The sequence below is a fragment of the Vigna unguiculata genome, chromosome 5, assembly GCF_004118075.2.
Source record: "Vigna unguiculata cultivar IT97K-499-35 chromosome 5, ASM411807v1, whole genome shotgun sequence".
Classification (NCBI taxonomy): Eukaryota; Viridiplantae; Streptophyta; class Magnoliopsida; order Fabales; family Fabaceae; genus Vigna; species Vigna unguiculata.
In genome coordinates, this window is record NC_040283.1 from 24,492,735 (window position 1) to 24,509,217 (window position 16,483).

Consider the following 16,483-nt stretch of genomic DNA (forward strand, 5'->3'; position numbering starts at 1 on the left):
GTAAAATAAAATAATATTCATAATTTAAAAATTTATAGTACAGAAGTTTTAAAACCTATAATAATTTATAAACGTTTCAAAAATAATTATTTTATGGAAGTTTTGAGACTCATAAAATTTTACATTTTACGGAAATTTCAAAATTTACGGTAGTTAACCAGAATTTTTAACACACAGAAGTTTTACGACCAACCTCCGTTAAACAAAGAGGATAAATTGATCATTTGTATAATGCCATTTTCGATTAATTGATATATATATATATATATATATATATATATATATATATATATATATATATTGATATAAGAAATTAAAAAATAGAAACTTTTATAAATGACTACATAGAAGTTATAAAAAATTACGAATACAATTTATTTCAAAAAATAATTGTTTTGTAAATGTATAATGTTATTAGTACATAATTTACTGTTATTATTATTATAAATATACAATAGAAACACTTTTATTTAATATGAAAATTTTCTGTTTGATATATACATGTTATAATTTTATTTCACCGTTAACTGTATTTTAGAAAAAATAATCTATATAAAATACTCTCTTACATTAAAAGTAAATGCACATATTACAAATCATTAATTTGTTTTAACACAACACATTATGAACCATCCATTAAATTTTATGCTTTTTATAGACTGTTTTTCATTATTTTCTAAGAAATAGAGGCATGAATATATAATGCGATTCTGGTTCCTCTGCACATTTTATACCATACATTTTAAGAAGAACACATCACAGAAGCACTAATTTATTTCAACAATATAATTCCAACATCATAAATCATTTCTATACATCATGTCTTATGTCGTTCCTCTTGGCTTCTGCACTGCATTGTCTTGGGAAACAAAATTGATAGAAGTTGGAAATTGATTACCATTATGTATTGCATAATTTAAAAACTTATTATCAAATATTAAAAATGCATTATGAATTACATAATTCAGAAACACATCCTACATTCTACAATTCCAAATACGTTTCCAGAATGACTATGAAACTTCACAGGAATGTTTTGCATTGAAGAAACAAATGGTTGGTGCCTTCCTCAACATCAAAGAAAATAACCTAAGGGTAGTTCTACATGCGGAAAAACCAAACTTGGAGCATAATCATAAGAGAAAATATTTGAACTTTCATGTTTGTAAAGTTCACGACGATCTATTCTATTATCTCTGGTGTTGTACCGGATCAAGTCCGGTTTATCTATATATCTGTTTGCAAGCAGCACAAAGTCATCATCATCTTCACACATCCAGATAATCCACAACTCTAATAAAAAATCACGACTGAGATATTTATAATGATCCTCATACCTTAAAGTCAGTAACTTGGACCAAGATTTTTCATGGTTAAACTCTCTCTTCAGCCAAACAGTAAAATTACCTTCATGATGATGAGAAAGACACAAACAACCTTTCAAAACCTCAAGCTCAGGCTCACAAACATTGATTTCTAAAATGCCATCAGGCATAGGAAAATATCTGCATGTCTCATCCTTTTGATGGTAAGAAAATATTTCAAGCTGATTCATCTTAACATTATCAGAGTAAGAGTAGGATTTGGGAAATGCTAACCAGTTTAAAGTACCACTCACAAAAATTCCACGACTTACACTTCCACGACTTACACGACTTACAGGACAAATGATGGTGGAAAAAGCGTCACAAATTGAAGTATTTCTCCAACAAGTATCCCCTACAGACCAAACTCGTACCTTCAGTTCCTGCGATTCATTTTTATTATTATCCAAAAACAGAACTTGGTAAGTGTCGCTCCATTCATCATACCCAAATCCAAACATAAACCAGAAAACATCTTTATAATCGCTGTGATCAAAAGAAATATGTGGGGAGTCTACAGACATGGCCCTTGTGGCTGGATTCCACATATGAAACCAGTGGTGTTCAAATTCATCATCAACCCAAGAAAATTGTAAACATACTAAGCCGTTGAGGACACCCAAGACAGTGTAACTGCGATTGAATGGGTTGTATGGGAAATCGTTGCGAAGTAAAGTTTCAACTGTGGATGATGGGTTGTCAAGTAAATCTTGTACGGGAGCTATGGCATAACCACCTCCTCTTGTGTCAAATGTCAATAAGATATGAGTGTTTTTTGGAGACCTAATAAGGTGTAGTTTCACAAATGCAGAATCAGATACAAGGTGGTTCCATCCTTTTGAAATGCACTTGAGTCGCACGACATCCTTCACAGGAAGCCATGACAAAATTTCCATGAGCATATCTGCGGGAAGAAGACAACTACTCTGAAAATAAGACATTGTGTAGATGGAAGGAGGGTCTTTATCATTGAGTGTGGGTAAAATGTTAAAAAAAAGTGTTTATCTAACCTTAGAAGATACAAATAAATAGACCTAAAGCACAAATGATGCAATTGAGAAAAAGGTGCAGATTGGAGAATGAAATAACTGAGAAGAAGGAAAGAGAAATGGTCACATGGAAGATGAAGAGATGTTGCATGCGTATAGAGAGAATGTGGACCACACGCTGCAATTTTCTAAAAATAAACAGAGGCATCGGTATATTAAATAGGGATCTTTTTCCAATGTGACACATTTTTCCATAAAAAATACACAAATAGCGCACTGTGTTTTTTATTTATCAATGTAGCACGGTTTTCATTTTAGTTCAAAATTCTGTTTCCGAGAAAAACTGAATTTTGAGATAGTATTTAAAAAAAAATGTATATGTGTAAAATGAAAAAAAATATTATATATAAAATGTATATGTAATTCATTAATTAATATTTAAAAATGTGTAATTATATTGGGAAAATAAATTAATTTTAATATTATTTTGTTTTGTAGTTCCAAAGTAGGCATTGATGATTTTTACGGCATTGAAGATTCTTAGGTAAAAATTGATCTTCAAATTAAGGTATGGGAATGAATAATTACATTGAATAATTAATTGTTTTGTAGATGAATATTTATAGTTTGATTTATTATAGAATATGATGTGAGAATAAAAATTAACAACTGAACGTGAATAGTTTAAAGTAATTTATCGAAAAAATATAGTTTGTAGTATTTGTTTGTGTGTAGTTTTTTTTTTTCAATATAATTTTTTATTAGCTTATTTGTGGTAATGAATTTTAAAATGCTTATTTAAGCCAATAAAATTGATGTAGTATTTTTTATTATTAATTTCAATTATATTATTGTTACAAATATTAAAATTCTACTATTTATATAACAAATAAATGATTTCATTGTAAAATTATATTGTAAAATAAATTATTGTTCAATATAGATTTTTAAAATTTATATTTTCAAAATAAAAAAATAAATAATTGATTGAAAATTTGTTGTTGAAGGAAAAAAAGATTTCATTATAAAATTATATTGTAAAATAAATTATTTTATTGTAGTTTTGTTATTGAAAGTTTATAAATTAGGCATTCATGATTTGTGATTAAATAATTCTTTTCTTCTCTTTTCTTTTATGGTATCATAATTACTATGGACAGTTAAATCCGACTTCTGTTTTTTTATAGATGAAGAAATTAAAAATAATAAATTGTTTTTATATAAATTAAAATTAATTAATACATATATTAAAAATATATTCAATAAATTAAATAAGACACTTATTTCATTTCTCTTTTTTATTTTTGTTTATTTAGTGTTTATATAAAATTGTATTTACTCTAAACAAACTCTGATAAAAAACATTTATCCATAAATAAAAATCAAAGCTATTCCCTAATTAAATGTTTCAAATTTGATGTGAGAAGTTTTAAATAATCAAATTTTTTTAATATAATTATTTTTAGTTTGATTTATGTTCAATTAAATATTCTTTCCTTCAACAAATAATTTTCAATCAATTATTGATTCTTTTATTTTATTTTAAAATAAAATTATACATTTTAAAATGTTTAATTTTTTAAAAAAAACTGCAGCAATTACTACATCTATAAAAGTTTTATTTTTTCCTTCTAATTTAAATAAAACGAAAAAACATCTATAAATAGGATTCTGAATTCCTTCTACACATTTTAATTGATACTCATGTATTAAAAAAAAACTTAATTAATCATTTGTCCACCAATTGATCGGAACATGCACTAACTTTTGAAAAATAGTTTCAATTAAATTATTTAAAAAAAAAATAAGCAGACCACTTGTCAATATATGTTTTCTTTTAATTTTTTAAATTTACTTTTGCAAAAAAAAAAAAAAAAAGCGCTCAGGTCTATGGCGTGAAATATGGGCACATCACTGCCCTCTACACAATATTAAGTTATTATCTTAATTTTAATTTAGTTTATATATATATATATATATATATATATATATATATTAAATATATATAATATTATATTAATAGGTAATTATATTTATATTTATTAATATACAAAATAAATTTATATTTGCTAAAAATAAAGTGAAATAAATAAAAAAAAATAAGGTTAATGAATCAAAATAATATATGTTAGAATAATTTTATAGAAAACATGTAAAAATAAAAGTTAGTTTTTAAAAAATAAATAAATAATTATCTTGTAAAGGGTAAAGTAGAAATAAGTAATTTTGGACACAAAAGAGATAATCCTCTTTATATATAATAATTATAAATACATGTGTCTCTTTGATTCCATTTTGTTCCCATTATTCTTTTCAAAATGAAACTATATTGTCCCTTTCCAAATTGAGAATAAATGTACTATTTTTACAAATGTTATACTGATATGTTCATCAAAAATAACTTTTCAACATATTACATTATTATATATTATTAATTCCTATTTTTTTTATAAGATAGAAACTAATTAAATATAAACATTTTTACAAAGAAAGTAAGTATTTAAAACTAATATATTATTAATCCATGTTCTTTTATACAAATAAATCAATTAATATTTATATTTATATTAAAATTTGGTGGTAAAAATTAGGGATGACAAATAAACCTGACTTCGTGGATATTGTCTAAACCCGTTCTCATTTTTATGAGGATTCCCCACATTAAATAGGCATGGGTATGGGAAATACTCGAGATTTTGAATTTCGGATGGGGATGTACATATTTGTCTCATCTCTGTCCTCATACCTATCATCTATGATACGACATATATGTGATACGTTGTTACGTTGATTTTTCAAAATAATAGAATACGATACGTGATATATGAATATTGAGACAAGTACAATAATTCTTTAAAACATAATAAATTTAAGATTGTTATTGTGTGAATCCAAATTAAAACTATATGTAATAAACAATGACCAATTTTAGTAACCACAACTATAAAGATGTTATATACCAATTTACTAATTAAAGACCAATTTAGAGACCAATTATTCTTGTAGGCAAAACCCGGTAGCTAATGTCAGTGACCGATTTATAAACCAATTATTTTGGTAGTCAAAACTTTAGTAGCTAATGGTAGTGACCAATTTAAAAACCAAATCATAATTGAAACTATTTTAATTATCAATTTAGAGACCAATTATAATTTTTTGAAACTATTTTAGTTGTCAATTTGGTCATTATATAATGACTAATTATTTGTTGTCACTAAAATTGATCATTATTCAAATATTTTATTGTGGTGTACTACGACTTTATAAATTAGATACTTCATTTATAAGTATCAAACACAGATACGTGATTCAAGTTGATTTATCAGTACATCATAGCTTGTCATAATATTCATCCTCGCCTTATCTTATCCCCTTTAAATTATTCAAATACTCATATAAACCTTTCTTATATTAGGAAATATAAAAAAACTTATATTCTTTATTCTATTAATATTATTATTATTATTATTATTATTATTATTATTAATTTCTGTTTGACATAAAGAACTCTATTGCCTTGCTAAAACAATTTTTTATTATCTCTCAACCCTTCGATTAGGTTGATATTTGAAAAGTTTCTTAAATCTCTAAGGTCTTTTTCATCTTATTATACCTTTAACTATACAAATTTTTCTTTGTGATTTCATGCAACGGTCTATCAAATTGTTTCCATTTGATTATATATTTTAATATTTTTATTTGTTTTTTGATTTTTATCATGTAAAACACTATTTTTTTATATAATTATTTTTATTTTATAACTTATTATCTACGTGTAATTTTATCACTATAATTATATAAATAAGTTTTATTTACTATAATATAATAATTTAATGTAATTGTGATGTATATCTTTTATCACCCTTCAATATATATTGAGGTTCAAAAGATATGAAAGATCTATGTTAAATTTCAATTATTATTAGTTTAATCTTTGTTGTTTGTGTGATTTGATAAAGTGATGTATTATAATTTTTATTAATAGAAAAATAAGATATTTTATTAGAATTTAAAAAATCGAAGTAAACATTTAAAATATGTTTTAATTTAAATATATTTCTTCTTTTATATTTTATAAAAATAATTATAAATTTTATCAACTAGTTAACATTAACGTTTACAAATTTAATAAATATTTTTTGTTCTTATTTTGTATTTTGATTTGAAATGCATACAGTTATAATTTCTTTATAAATATTTCATATTGAAGAAACAACAAAACCCTCCTTTTAATATTTAATATTTGATAATATTAATTTTCCATTACCATCATTTTTTAATATTTTATAAAAATTAATTAATTAATATTAAAACTATAAGAAAACAAGTACATGTACGGACACGAGTTTATACCTGTTACTTGATCATGGGGATGAGGATGAGACAAATTTAATACTCATTTACATTTGAGTGTGGAGATGAATATGCAATTTTTTTGTTTTTTTTTCTGGGAATGGACATAGGATAGCGAAACTCATTCCCCCAACCCAATTATCATACCCTATGGACAATGTCTTCTTCTCAAAATAGTTGTGTTCTTCTACAATGGTAAAGGCGTGTGGTACTTAAAGATATAAACATATCAAAGTAACATATATGATATTCTTCTTTATAAGTTTTAACAGAATATATTATTATTTTTATCTACGTTCTTATGGAAAAAATATATTTCAAATGAATTAATTAAAAATAAATAAAATTAAACGTGGAAAGAAACTTTTTTATCTCTTTATTTTTTTAGGAAATAGAAAAAGAAAATAGATAAGAGTGATTATTAGAATGTCGTATTGTTAAAATTTAATTCCTATATAGTTTTTAAGGCTTAATTACTCGTATAGTCTCATTTGTGTTGAAACATTTTAATTTAGTCTCATTTTTTAAAAAGTTTCAATTCTATTCTAACTTTTTAAAAAATGTCTCGATTAGGTTCTTTTAAAAAAAAGTCAATAACAATGTTGTCCACATGTCATGTGTCAATATGTGATTTTTTTATATTTGTTTAATATATTTTTTTCAATTTTTTTTTTGTAATTAGTTTTTTGTTGCCACATGTTACGTGTCTGAGGTGACACGTGGCACTATTATTGCCAATAAGGGTGACAACTGGGGCAGGACAAAGATGAGTTTCTCTATCCCATATCCATTTTCATAGAAAAAATTCATCTCATCTCCATATCCATTTTCATAGAAAAAATTCATCTCATCTCCATATCCAAACCTAACAAGTATCAAATTTTTATCTCATCCCATCCTCACCAGATAACGGATATATACTTGTATCCATACCTGTTTTCTTACTATTTCAATATTAATTAATTAATTTTTATAAAATAATAAAATATTACGATAATGAAAACATAATATTATAAAATATTCAATATTAAAAGGATAGTTGTTTCTTCGATACCAAATATTTAAAAAAAAAATTATAATTGTATATATTTGAAATTAGAATGCCAAATAAAATTTCATGAGAGCAAAAAAATTTATTAAATTTGCAAACATTAATGAAATTTAGTAGATAAAATTAAAAAATATTTTAAAAAAAATATAAAAGGAAAACAATTATTAAAATTAAAATAAATTTTAAATGTGTGTTTACTTCAATTTTTTAAATTCTAATGAATTTCTTTTTTATATACATTAATAAAAATTATAATATATCACTTGATCAGAATAATAAAATTTTAACATAGATATTGTGTATTTTGGACTTCAATATATGTCCGATGATGATAAAAAAAATTATGACAATTACATTAATTTTTCATATTATAGTAAATAAAATTTATTTATACAATTATAATGACAAAATTACAGTATGATAATGAGTTATAAAATAAAAATATTTATATAAAATATATCAAAACATTATTCTACATGATAAAAACAAACAACAAATAAGAAAGATTAAAACATTATCAAATGTATGTCTTATAAACAATTTAATAGACAATGAAATTGCACTAAGGAAAAACAAATATATAATTAAAGGCATGATAAGATGAAAAGTTTTCTTAGATCTCTAAGAGAAGTTATTTAAATGAAACAAAAATTAATAATAATAGAGTAAAGAAGATAATTAGTAATGAAAGATTTATGCTATTGAATTATTTAATATAAATAGAGTGCATTAATTACCATAATTAATGCTTTTAAAGAAATACTCAATTAAAACAAATAGATATGTGAACCGGTGTCTTAAAAATAATTAATATGCATAGAATGTTACAAATGTTTATAGTTAATTATGATATTAAATGAATTTTGATATAATAATTATTAATGTAATTTTACTCTATTTAAAAGACAAAAAAAATACTCATAAGTATTGTTCAACTTTATTTAATATTTTATTTGATGCACACCAATAAAAAGTTAAAAAATAATAAAATAATTATATTTTAATGTTGCTAAAAATTAAAATATAACTAAACATAAAAAAGTTTAAATTAATAAAAATAAAAAATAGTGTTAAACATATAAAAATTTTATAAAAAATAAAATTAAATATGAATTAAATAATAAATAACTATATTTTAATGTTTCTAGAAATTTAAAAGAGATTTTTTTTTTCAAAAAATTAAAGACCGTACCTTTTATACGTTTCAAGTCTTCACATTTCAAGCTTTCACTGAAAGACTCTTCAATTGTCAGAGAGATATTTCTTCTTGTTTTTTAGCATAGACCTTAGAAATTTGAAAATGCTTATTTTGTGTAAGAAGGATATTGCTTAGAAATTTCAAATTGTATTTTTGTCTTTGAGATATGTTATATGAATTTATAATATAATTAAGTAGTAGAGTTACTTATTCCTGGTTTGGATGTAAAATAATAAAATTAAGGATCATTAATTATACATTAATCAGTGTCATAAGACACCGGTTAACATCCTGCAAACACATATTTAAAGTTGTAAGAAAGATTATCTTCTACCCATAAAATTTTGGTTCCTTTTATTTATTATTTTTAAAAGTTAAAAGTTATGTTCTTTATTATAAGCAAGGGATGGCAATAGGCGAGTGAGAAAGGGTTTTGCTATCCCATACTTATCCCTACAAAACAAATTTATTCTCATCCTAATAACCAAACTCAATATCATAATTTATACATTTTAACTTAGAATACCAAATAAAATTTCATGAGAACCAAAACATTTATTAAACTTGCATACATTAATGGAACCTAATTAATAAAATTTAAAAATATTTTTAAAGAAGTTTAAAAGGAAAAGGAAAACAAATATTCAAATTAAAATATATTTTAAATGTTTTTTTTATTTCAATCTTTTAGATTCTAATGAATATTTTTTTATACACTAATAAAAGTTATAATACTTCACTTGATCAAAATCACACAAAGAACATAATATTAAAATTTTAAAATTTTAACGTAGATCTTGTATCTTTTGAACTTCAATGTGTTGGATGGTGATAAAGAAATTTCATGGCAATTACATTAAATTTGTATAATATAGTAAGTAAAATTTATTTATACAATCATAGTGATAAAATTACATTATGATTGATAATGAGTAGGAAACAAAAAATAATTATATAAAATATATCAAAATAGTATTCTACATGATAAAAATAACAACAAAAAATATTGAAAAAATTATCAAATGTGTGTCTTAGAAGCAATGTGAGAGACTATGGAATGAAATCGCTCAAAGAGAAATAAATGCATAATTAAGGTTATGATAAGATAAAAAATACATTCGAGATTTAATAAAACTTTTCAAATATGAACATGGTCAATGGTTGAGAAATAATAAAAATTGATTTAGCGAAATAAGGGAGTTTTTCAAATGAAACAAAAATTAATAATAATAAAGTAAAGATAAATTTTTTATATTACCTAATAAATGAAAGGTTTATGCTATTAAACACTTAAACTGAGAGAGTTTAAACATTTTCATGCGAAACGAGAATACACAATAAATAAAAATATAAAAAAAAAATTCAAATGTGAGACAAAAAATATTTAATTGACATGCATCATTTGAACATAATTACATAAAAGTTATGATAAGATAAAAAATATATTGGAAATACAAATTAATTTTATGACAAACAAAGAAATTATAAGAAATAAAAAATAGAAAGTGTGTAGTATATATATACCTTTGTCGTTCTTGTAAGGCCCGATTATTTCTGCCACCTTAATTTTAAGGGCTGCCCTGCAGCAGTGGGCCTAAAGGCTGATCCATGATATAAGAACCCTTCGTGTTGCCCTAATTCCACATTTTCCATTCATTTTCAGAAAACCAGCCATCGTTTCCCCTTGCACTCACAGGACGCTTTGCTAGGGCTCCTCCCCAAGCCTCTCGAGCTAGCTCCGAATCAGTTCCTACTCCACGTAAGTACCCCCTCTAGATCATCTAAGTTCCCTTTTGCTTTTCCCTTGTATTTTCGCAGTTAGGGTTTAGTATTAATATGCCCCTTTGTCCCGTGTACCTTCTGTTTTTAGCACTTTAGTGCGTTCTAGAGTTGCTGTGCTCCTTGGTTGTGCGTCGAACGTCCTGTACGAACCCATTCCAGGTAGGGAAGCTATGGCTTAAACTTATTTTCCGCTCCCTTCCATGTTGTTGACTGTCGTTTTGAGTTTATGTTGATTGGTGTGAGATTTTGGTTAACTGTGGACGCATGGATTTGTTGGGTTGAGTTGGTGTGAGTGGCTGTTACAGGAGAATAGTGGCGAGACCTGATAAACTCGCCCAAACGAGCCAGTCTCGCCTAGGCGAGACAAACAGGGACTCGCCCAAACCCTTTTTGCGCGAAAGGTCGCCCAGGCGACCTGTTCAACTTTTGAGCGAGCGAACATCTCGCCCAGGCGAGAAGGGACTCGCCTAAGCGAGATCCCGCGTTGGCTCCTGGTTCCTTCTTCGAGCCCTCGCCTAGGCGAAGGGGTCCCGCCTGAGCGAGGGGTTGGGCGAGACAGGGTGCTGTTTGGTTGTTTGATTGCTCTTGGATGGTTGGAATTTGTTTGAATATGATTGTTGTGATGAGATACACGTTCGTATGTACGTATATATGCACAATGGCTTGCTAAGTATGTATGATATGATTCATGAATGGTGAATGACGGATATTGTGGAAACTTGGCATGTGAAATGAATGACTGGACTGGAATTAAAGTACATGGTATTGATATGAGATGAGGCCCTAGACTCATGGGATGGTGATGATCAGTAGCATGGATTCAAAAATGTGATAAGTATGAGGAATTGGCCTCAGGGGTTGGTATGCAATTTCAAACATGATTTAACGTTTTAATATTGTTAATTTATGATTGATTGGTCTGTGTCAGCGTGTGATTCCTTGGGGATCTCTAGGTGAGATCTTCGGGGTTGCGCTTCAGTGGTCGGGACGTAATTCCATGGCCCCTGTTAGTGGGTGTCCATGGTGGTGCCCCATCTGTATAACTAGGTAAGGATTCAAGGTAAGGATTGCATTCTGACACTCTAAGGGGTCAGTTAGTCTCACTTAGAGCGGACTAACCCCTGTGGTGAGAGTAGTAGGAGGCCTGAAACTCATTAAGGGCTAACCTTGTGGTGAGCGAAATTTGATTCATTGCAATACTTGTAACACATAGCTCGGGGGTGAGCAGAGGTATCCACCACAAGTGCAAGCATCCGCTGAATCCGACCAGGTTATATGTATCCGAATGAGTCGAGTCGAGTCGTAGTGTATTATTTGAAAAGTCGTAACATGCTTGTGTGGTGTACGTATGATGGACGGTGAATATGTTTCTGATTTCATTGATGATGTGATTTTATGCACAAGCTTACCCTACTTTTGTTGTTGTGTGTTCCTGCTGTGTGGTACTCTTATTTGCGATGATCATCAACTTGTTGGTGTGAGCAGAGACGAGGAACACCCGTGGACAACAGGGAGATGGTAATTTTGCTGCATAGTCCGCGTGGATTGGGCTTTAGTTTCCTTTGGGCTTTTATTTAAGGCTACGGCCCCTGTATTCCTCGTTATTGGAATTGTAAACCTTTAGTCATACCGTTATCCTGTTTTTGGTGGCATCGTGGTGTGCCTTAGTTGTAAGGTCTTATGTTTAAACTCCTGAACTGCGCTGTTATATTATAATCATGTGACGTTTTCTTTTAATTACGCTCATTAATTAATTGGGACGTTACAGTTCTCATTTTTGTAGTATTTGTTGCGGATGATCATCATTTTGACAGAATGTTTAAAATGGTCCTCATTTTTACCGAATGTTTAAAATGGTCTTCATTTTCGCAATTCATGTTTTATTTGGTTCTTTTCTGTGACACCGTTATCAGTAACATAACACTGTACAAGTGGCATTGTTTGTATTACGTTGCATTGGAGTGTGTTACGTGTATTGTACAAATTACTAATTAACGTTAACTTTTCAATTTGGGAGAAAGTTTGCAATTAGGGCTTGAGTTGGATTGCAGTCGCACTCTTCATCGTTGGAGGCGATTTCTTCATCTTCGTCTTTCTTGAGCTCGGATTTGCAGAAGAAGCAGCTAATACTTGCCATTTCATCATTGGATTGCAGTCGCGCTCTTCATTTCAATTTTCCAATTAATCATCATCAACAAGGTAAGTGAATTTAGGGTTTTATGGGCTGTGTTTGCTCGTGGGTTAGGATTTTCGTAATTCTATTTTGGGGTTTGTTTGTGCTTGGATTGTTGTGATGTTCTACATGATTTCTAAATATTATTACATCTGTACTGTACAGTAATAAAACACACCCAATGCAACGTAATAAAGACAGTGTCACCTGTACAGTGCTCCTAATTTAAACGGCGTCAAAGAAAATGACCAAATAAAACACAAATTGCAAAAATGAGAACCATTTTAAATATTCGGTCAAAATGAGAACCATTTCAAATATTCTGTCAAAATGATGACCATCCGCAACAAACTCTACGAAAATGAGGACGAAAAAGGTATTTAAGCCTATATATATATATATATATATATATATATATATATATATATATATATATAATTTTAGAGAAACTTTTCAAAAATTCAATTTGATCTCTTGATGTTTTGAAAAATCTATTTTATTGTTATTCAACAATGTTAGAAACCGTTATTCTACCAGAAGCTATGAGAAAAAGTCTGAATTGTTCAAGGGTTGAAATCATTAAAAAGTTAATATAAATAATCTTATCCAAATTTAAAAATACAATATGAATTGCATAACTCAGAAATACATTACATTACAATTCTAAATACGTTTCAAGATAGACTAGGTAACTTACTTCCTACGTGGAAAAACCAAACTCTGAACATAATCATAAGAGAAAAGGCTCCATATGTCCTGGCCGTAATATTCACGACCCTCTCTTCTATCATCTCTACTGTTGTACCAAATAAAATTTGCATCAAAAACTGTGTTTGCAACAAGCACAGCACCATCCTTTTCACGCATACAAATTACGTTCATGTAGGATGGACACTGGTCAATATCATCCTGGTAATTTATATTCAACAACTTTGACCAGGATTTTTCATCAATGAATTCCCTCTTTAGCCACACAACAAAATTATCCTCATGATGATGAGAAAGACACAAACAACCATTCAAAACCTTAAGCACTGGCTCAAACGCACGTACTTCTAAAATGCCATCAGGCATAGAGAAAAAACTGCGAGTCTCCTTTCTTAGATCGTAACAAAATATTTCTAACTCGTTCATTTTAGGTCCTCGTTTATCATCACAATGGGATCTGGGATACACTAACCAGTTTAAAGTACCACTCACAAAAGCACCACAAGTTCCACGACTTTGAAGCCCAATCATAGGGGTAACAGCATCACAAGTTAAAGTATTTCTCCAACAAGTATCTCCTAAACAACAAACGCTTACCTCCAGTTTCTGTGATTGATTCCTATTATTATCCAATAGCACAACTTGGTAAGAGTCACTCCATTCATCATAACCAAACCCAAACATCAACCAGTAATCCCTGCGATTAAGACGAATATGTGGGGAGTCTTTAGTCATGACTCTTGTTGTTGGATTCCCAATCCGAAACCAGTATTCTTCAAATTCATCGTCAATACAAGAATCTTGTAAGCATACCAATCCGTTGCAGGCACCCAGAACATTGTACTTACGGTTGAATGGGAGATGTTTGTGATGTAAAGTTTTAAGGGTGGATGATGGGTGGTCAAGTAACTCTTGTACAGGACAAACTACGGCATAATTCCTTGTTCTGTTAATATGGTAATCTTCAAAGGTCAATAGCATGTGAGTATTTTTTGAGGACCTTTGAAGGTGAAGTTTCACAAATGTAGAATCAGAGACAAGATGGTTCAACCCTTTTGAAACGCACTTTAATCGCCCAATATCCTTTATCGGAAGCCGTGACAAGATTTCCATCAGGATATCTTGGGAGAGAACACAATTATTCTGAGAAGAGGACATTGATGGAGAAGAGGAAAACCTACTTTGCACAAAGGTGAAAATATTTAACTATTGAGAAAACAAAATTACAGGTCGAAAAACGAAGAAAGAGAGAATGAAAAAGAAGTGATGACAGTGAGGATATGAAAAGTTGTTGCATGCTGCAAGATTTTATAGACAGGAATTGGACCCACACGCATTCAATTTTCTCATGAAGATGGAGAAATAGATTGAAAATGAAATTTTCACACCAAAAAATGTTAACAAATCACTAATAATATATTTTATTAAAATTTGGAAATAAGAGTGGTTTAAAAAGAACCACAAATACCATTGTAAGAAGTTGCTTTGAGATGTTTAAATCTATGGTCCCACGCGCTTTCACTACATGTTGAATACAAACGACCATTTAATACTTATTGCATATGAATACAAACTTTTTAATTTATGTCATTATTAGACTCTTTAATATAAATAGGTGCATTAATTGCAATAATCAATGTTTTTGAAGTAATACTCAAATAAAACAATTATTGAAAGTTTTAAGAAAGATATTTTCTTCATTCCACACAAAATTTTAGTTTCCCTTTATTCATTATTTATTTATAAAAGTTGAATATTATTCTTTATTTACAGAGTAACTCTACTCTTATCATCTTTAACTAATTAATGCATACGTTTATTTGTTTTGTATACGTGAAGAGAAAAAAAGAAAAAAAATTATTACAATCGAATTAATTATTTTATGTTTATAAATTAATCTTAAAAGGATAAATAAAATTGTTTAATATTAAATTAAAGATTAAATCTGTTTGTATTCTTTAATTCAGATACGAAATTAGAATTTACTATTGTTTTAAACTTTGATATCTTTTTTATTCTCAAATTTTTTTTTAAAAAAAGTGGATATAAAAACCCTCTGTTTTATTATTTCATGTTGCACCAAATAAAATCTGCTACATTTGTGTTTGCAAGCAGCACGACACCATCGGAGAAGGAAGAACCATTAAAAAGAACGCGCCACACACCTTAATTCCTCACATTGGTCACTTTGTGATTCACTTTTCTCTTCATCTCATTTCCCTATTTCCTTTTTATTTGTCTATATTACAGTTATAGACTTAACTTAACACGTCAAAATTTTACTTATTTGTTTTCGTCTAAAAATAATTATTTTTCCACGTAGTGGTGTCGTATAGGTATTTTTTCACATATCCGTGTTCATTTATCGGCATAAAGAATGAAAGTATAAGATTATATTCATTTAGTAGCGGATCTTCAACAAATATATTGGGACGACAAAATTTTAGTTGAATTATTCTTTTAATCTTTTTTTTTTCATAAATGTTAAGTTAGTCTTTTAATTATTTTAGTTTCAATTTAGTAATGATTTCTTAAAAAATTGATGCAATTTAGTTTTTTTTTCGTTAAATTTATTGAAATGGAGTTCAGATTTTTTATCAAAGTTGACACTAGGATTACGTACATTAACAAAGCATATCATCCTTATTCAAAACTTCAATTTTCATGAAAAATCATTGATCCGATTCAAGAAATTTAACAAGAAATGACCAAATTGTATCCTTTTTTAAAAAATTGAGACCAAAATGAGACTTAAAAGAACTGGAAGACTAATGTAACACCCCGTTTTAATAGTTTTTATGCTATCAAACAAAACATTATATCATGATAATTCAAGCAAATGATAGGAATAGGCCGGTATAAAGT

At 27.9% G+C, this 16,483-nt stretch overlaps 2 protein-coding genes across 2 annotated transcripts; both read right to left on the reverse strand.

Moving 5' to 3' along the window:
- Window positions 1–824: 824 nt before the first annotated feature.
- Window positions 825–2,461, reverse strand: LOC114186166 (F-box/kelch-repeat protein At3g23880-like). The gene has a single exon (XM_028074193.1). The coding sequence runs from the start codon at window positions 2,303–2,305 to the stop codon at window positions 1,076–1,078; it is 1,230 nt and encodes a 409-aa protein (XP_027929994.1). The 5' UTR covers window positions 2,306–2,461; the 3' UTR covers window positions 825–1,075.
- Window positions 2,462–13,554: 11,093 nt separating this feature from the next.
- Window positions 13,555–14,957, reverse strand: LOC114186234 (F-box/kelch-repeat protein At3g23880-like). Its single transcript, XM_028074273.1, has one exon. It carries the CDS (start codon window positions 14,774–14,776, stop codon window positions 13,604–13,606), a length of 1,173 nt encoding a protein of 390 aa, XP_027930074.1. The 5' UTR covers window positions 14,777–14,957; the 3' UTR covers window positions 13,555–13,603.
- Window positions 14,958–16,483: the final 1,526 nt, after the last annotated feature.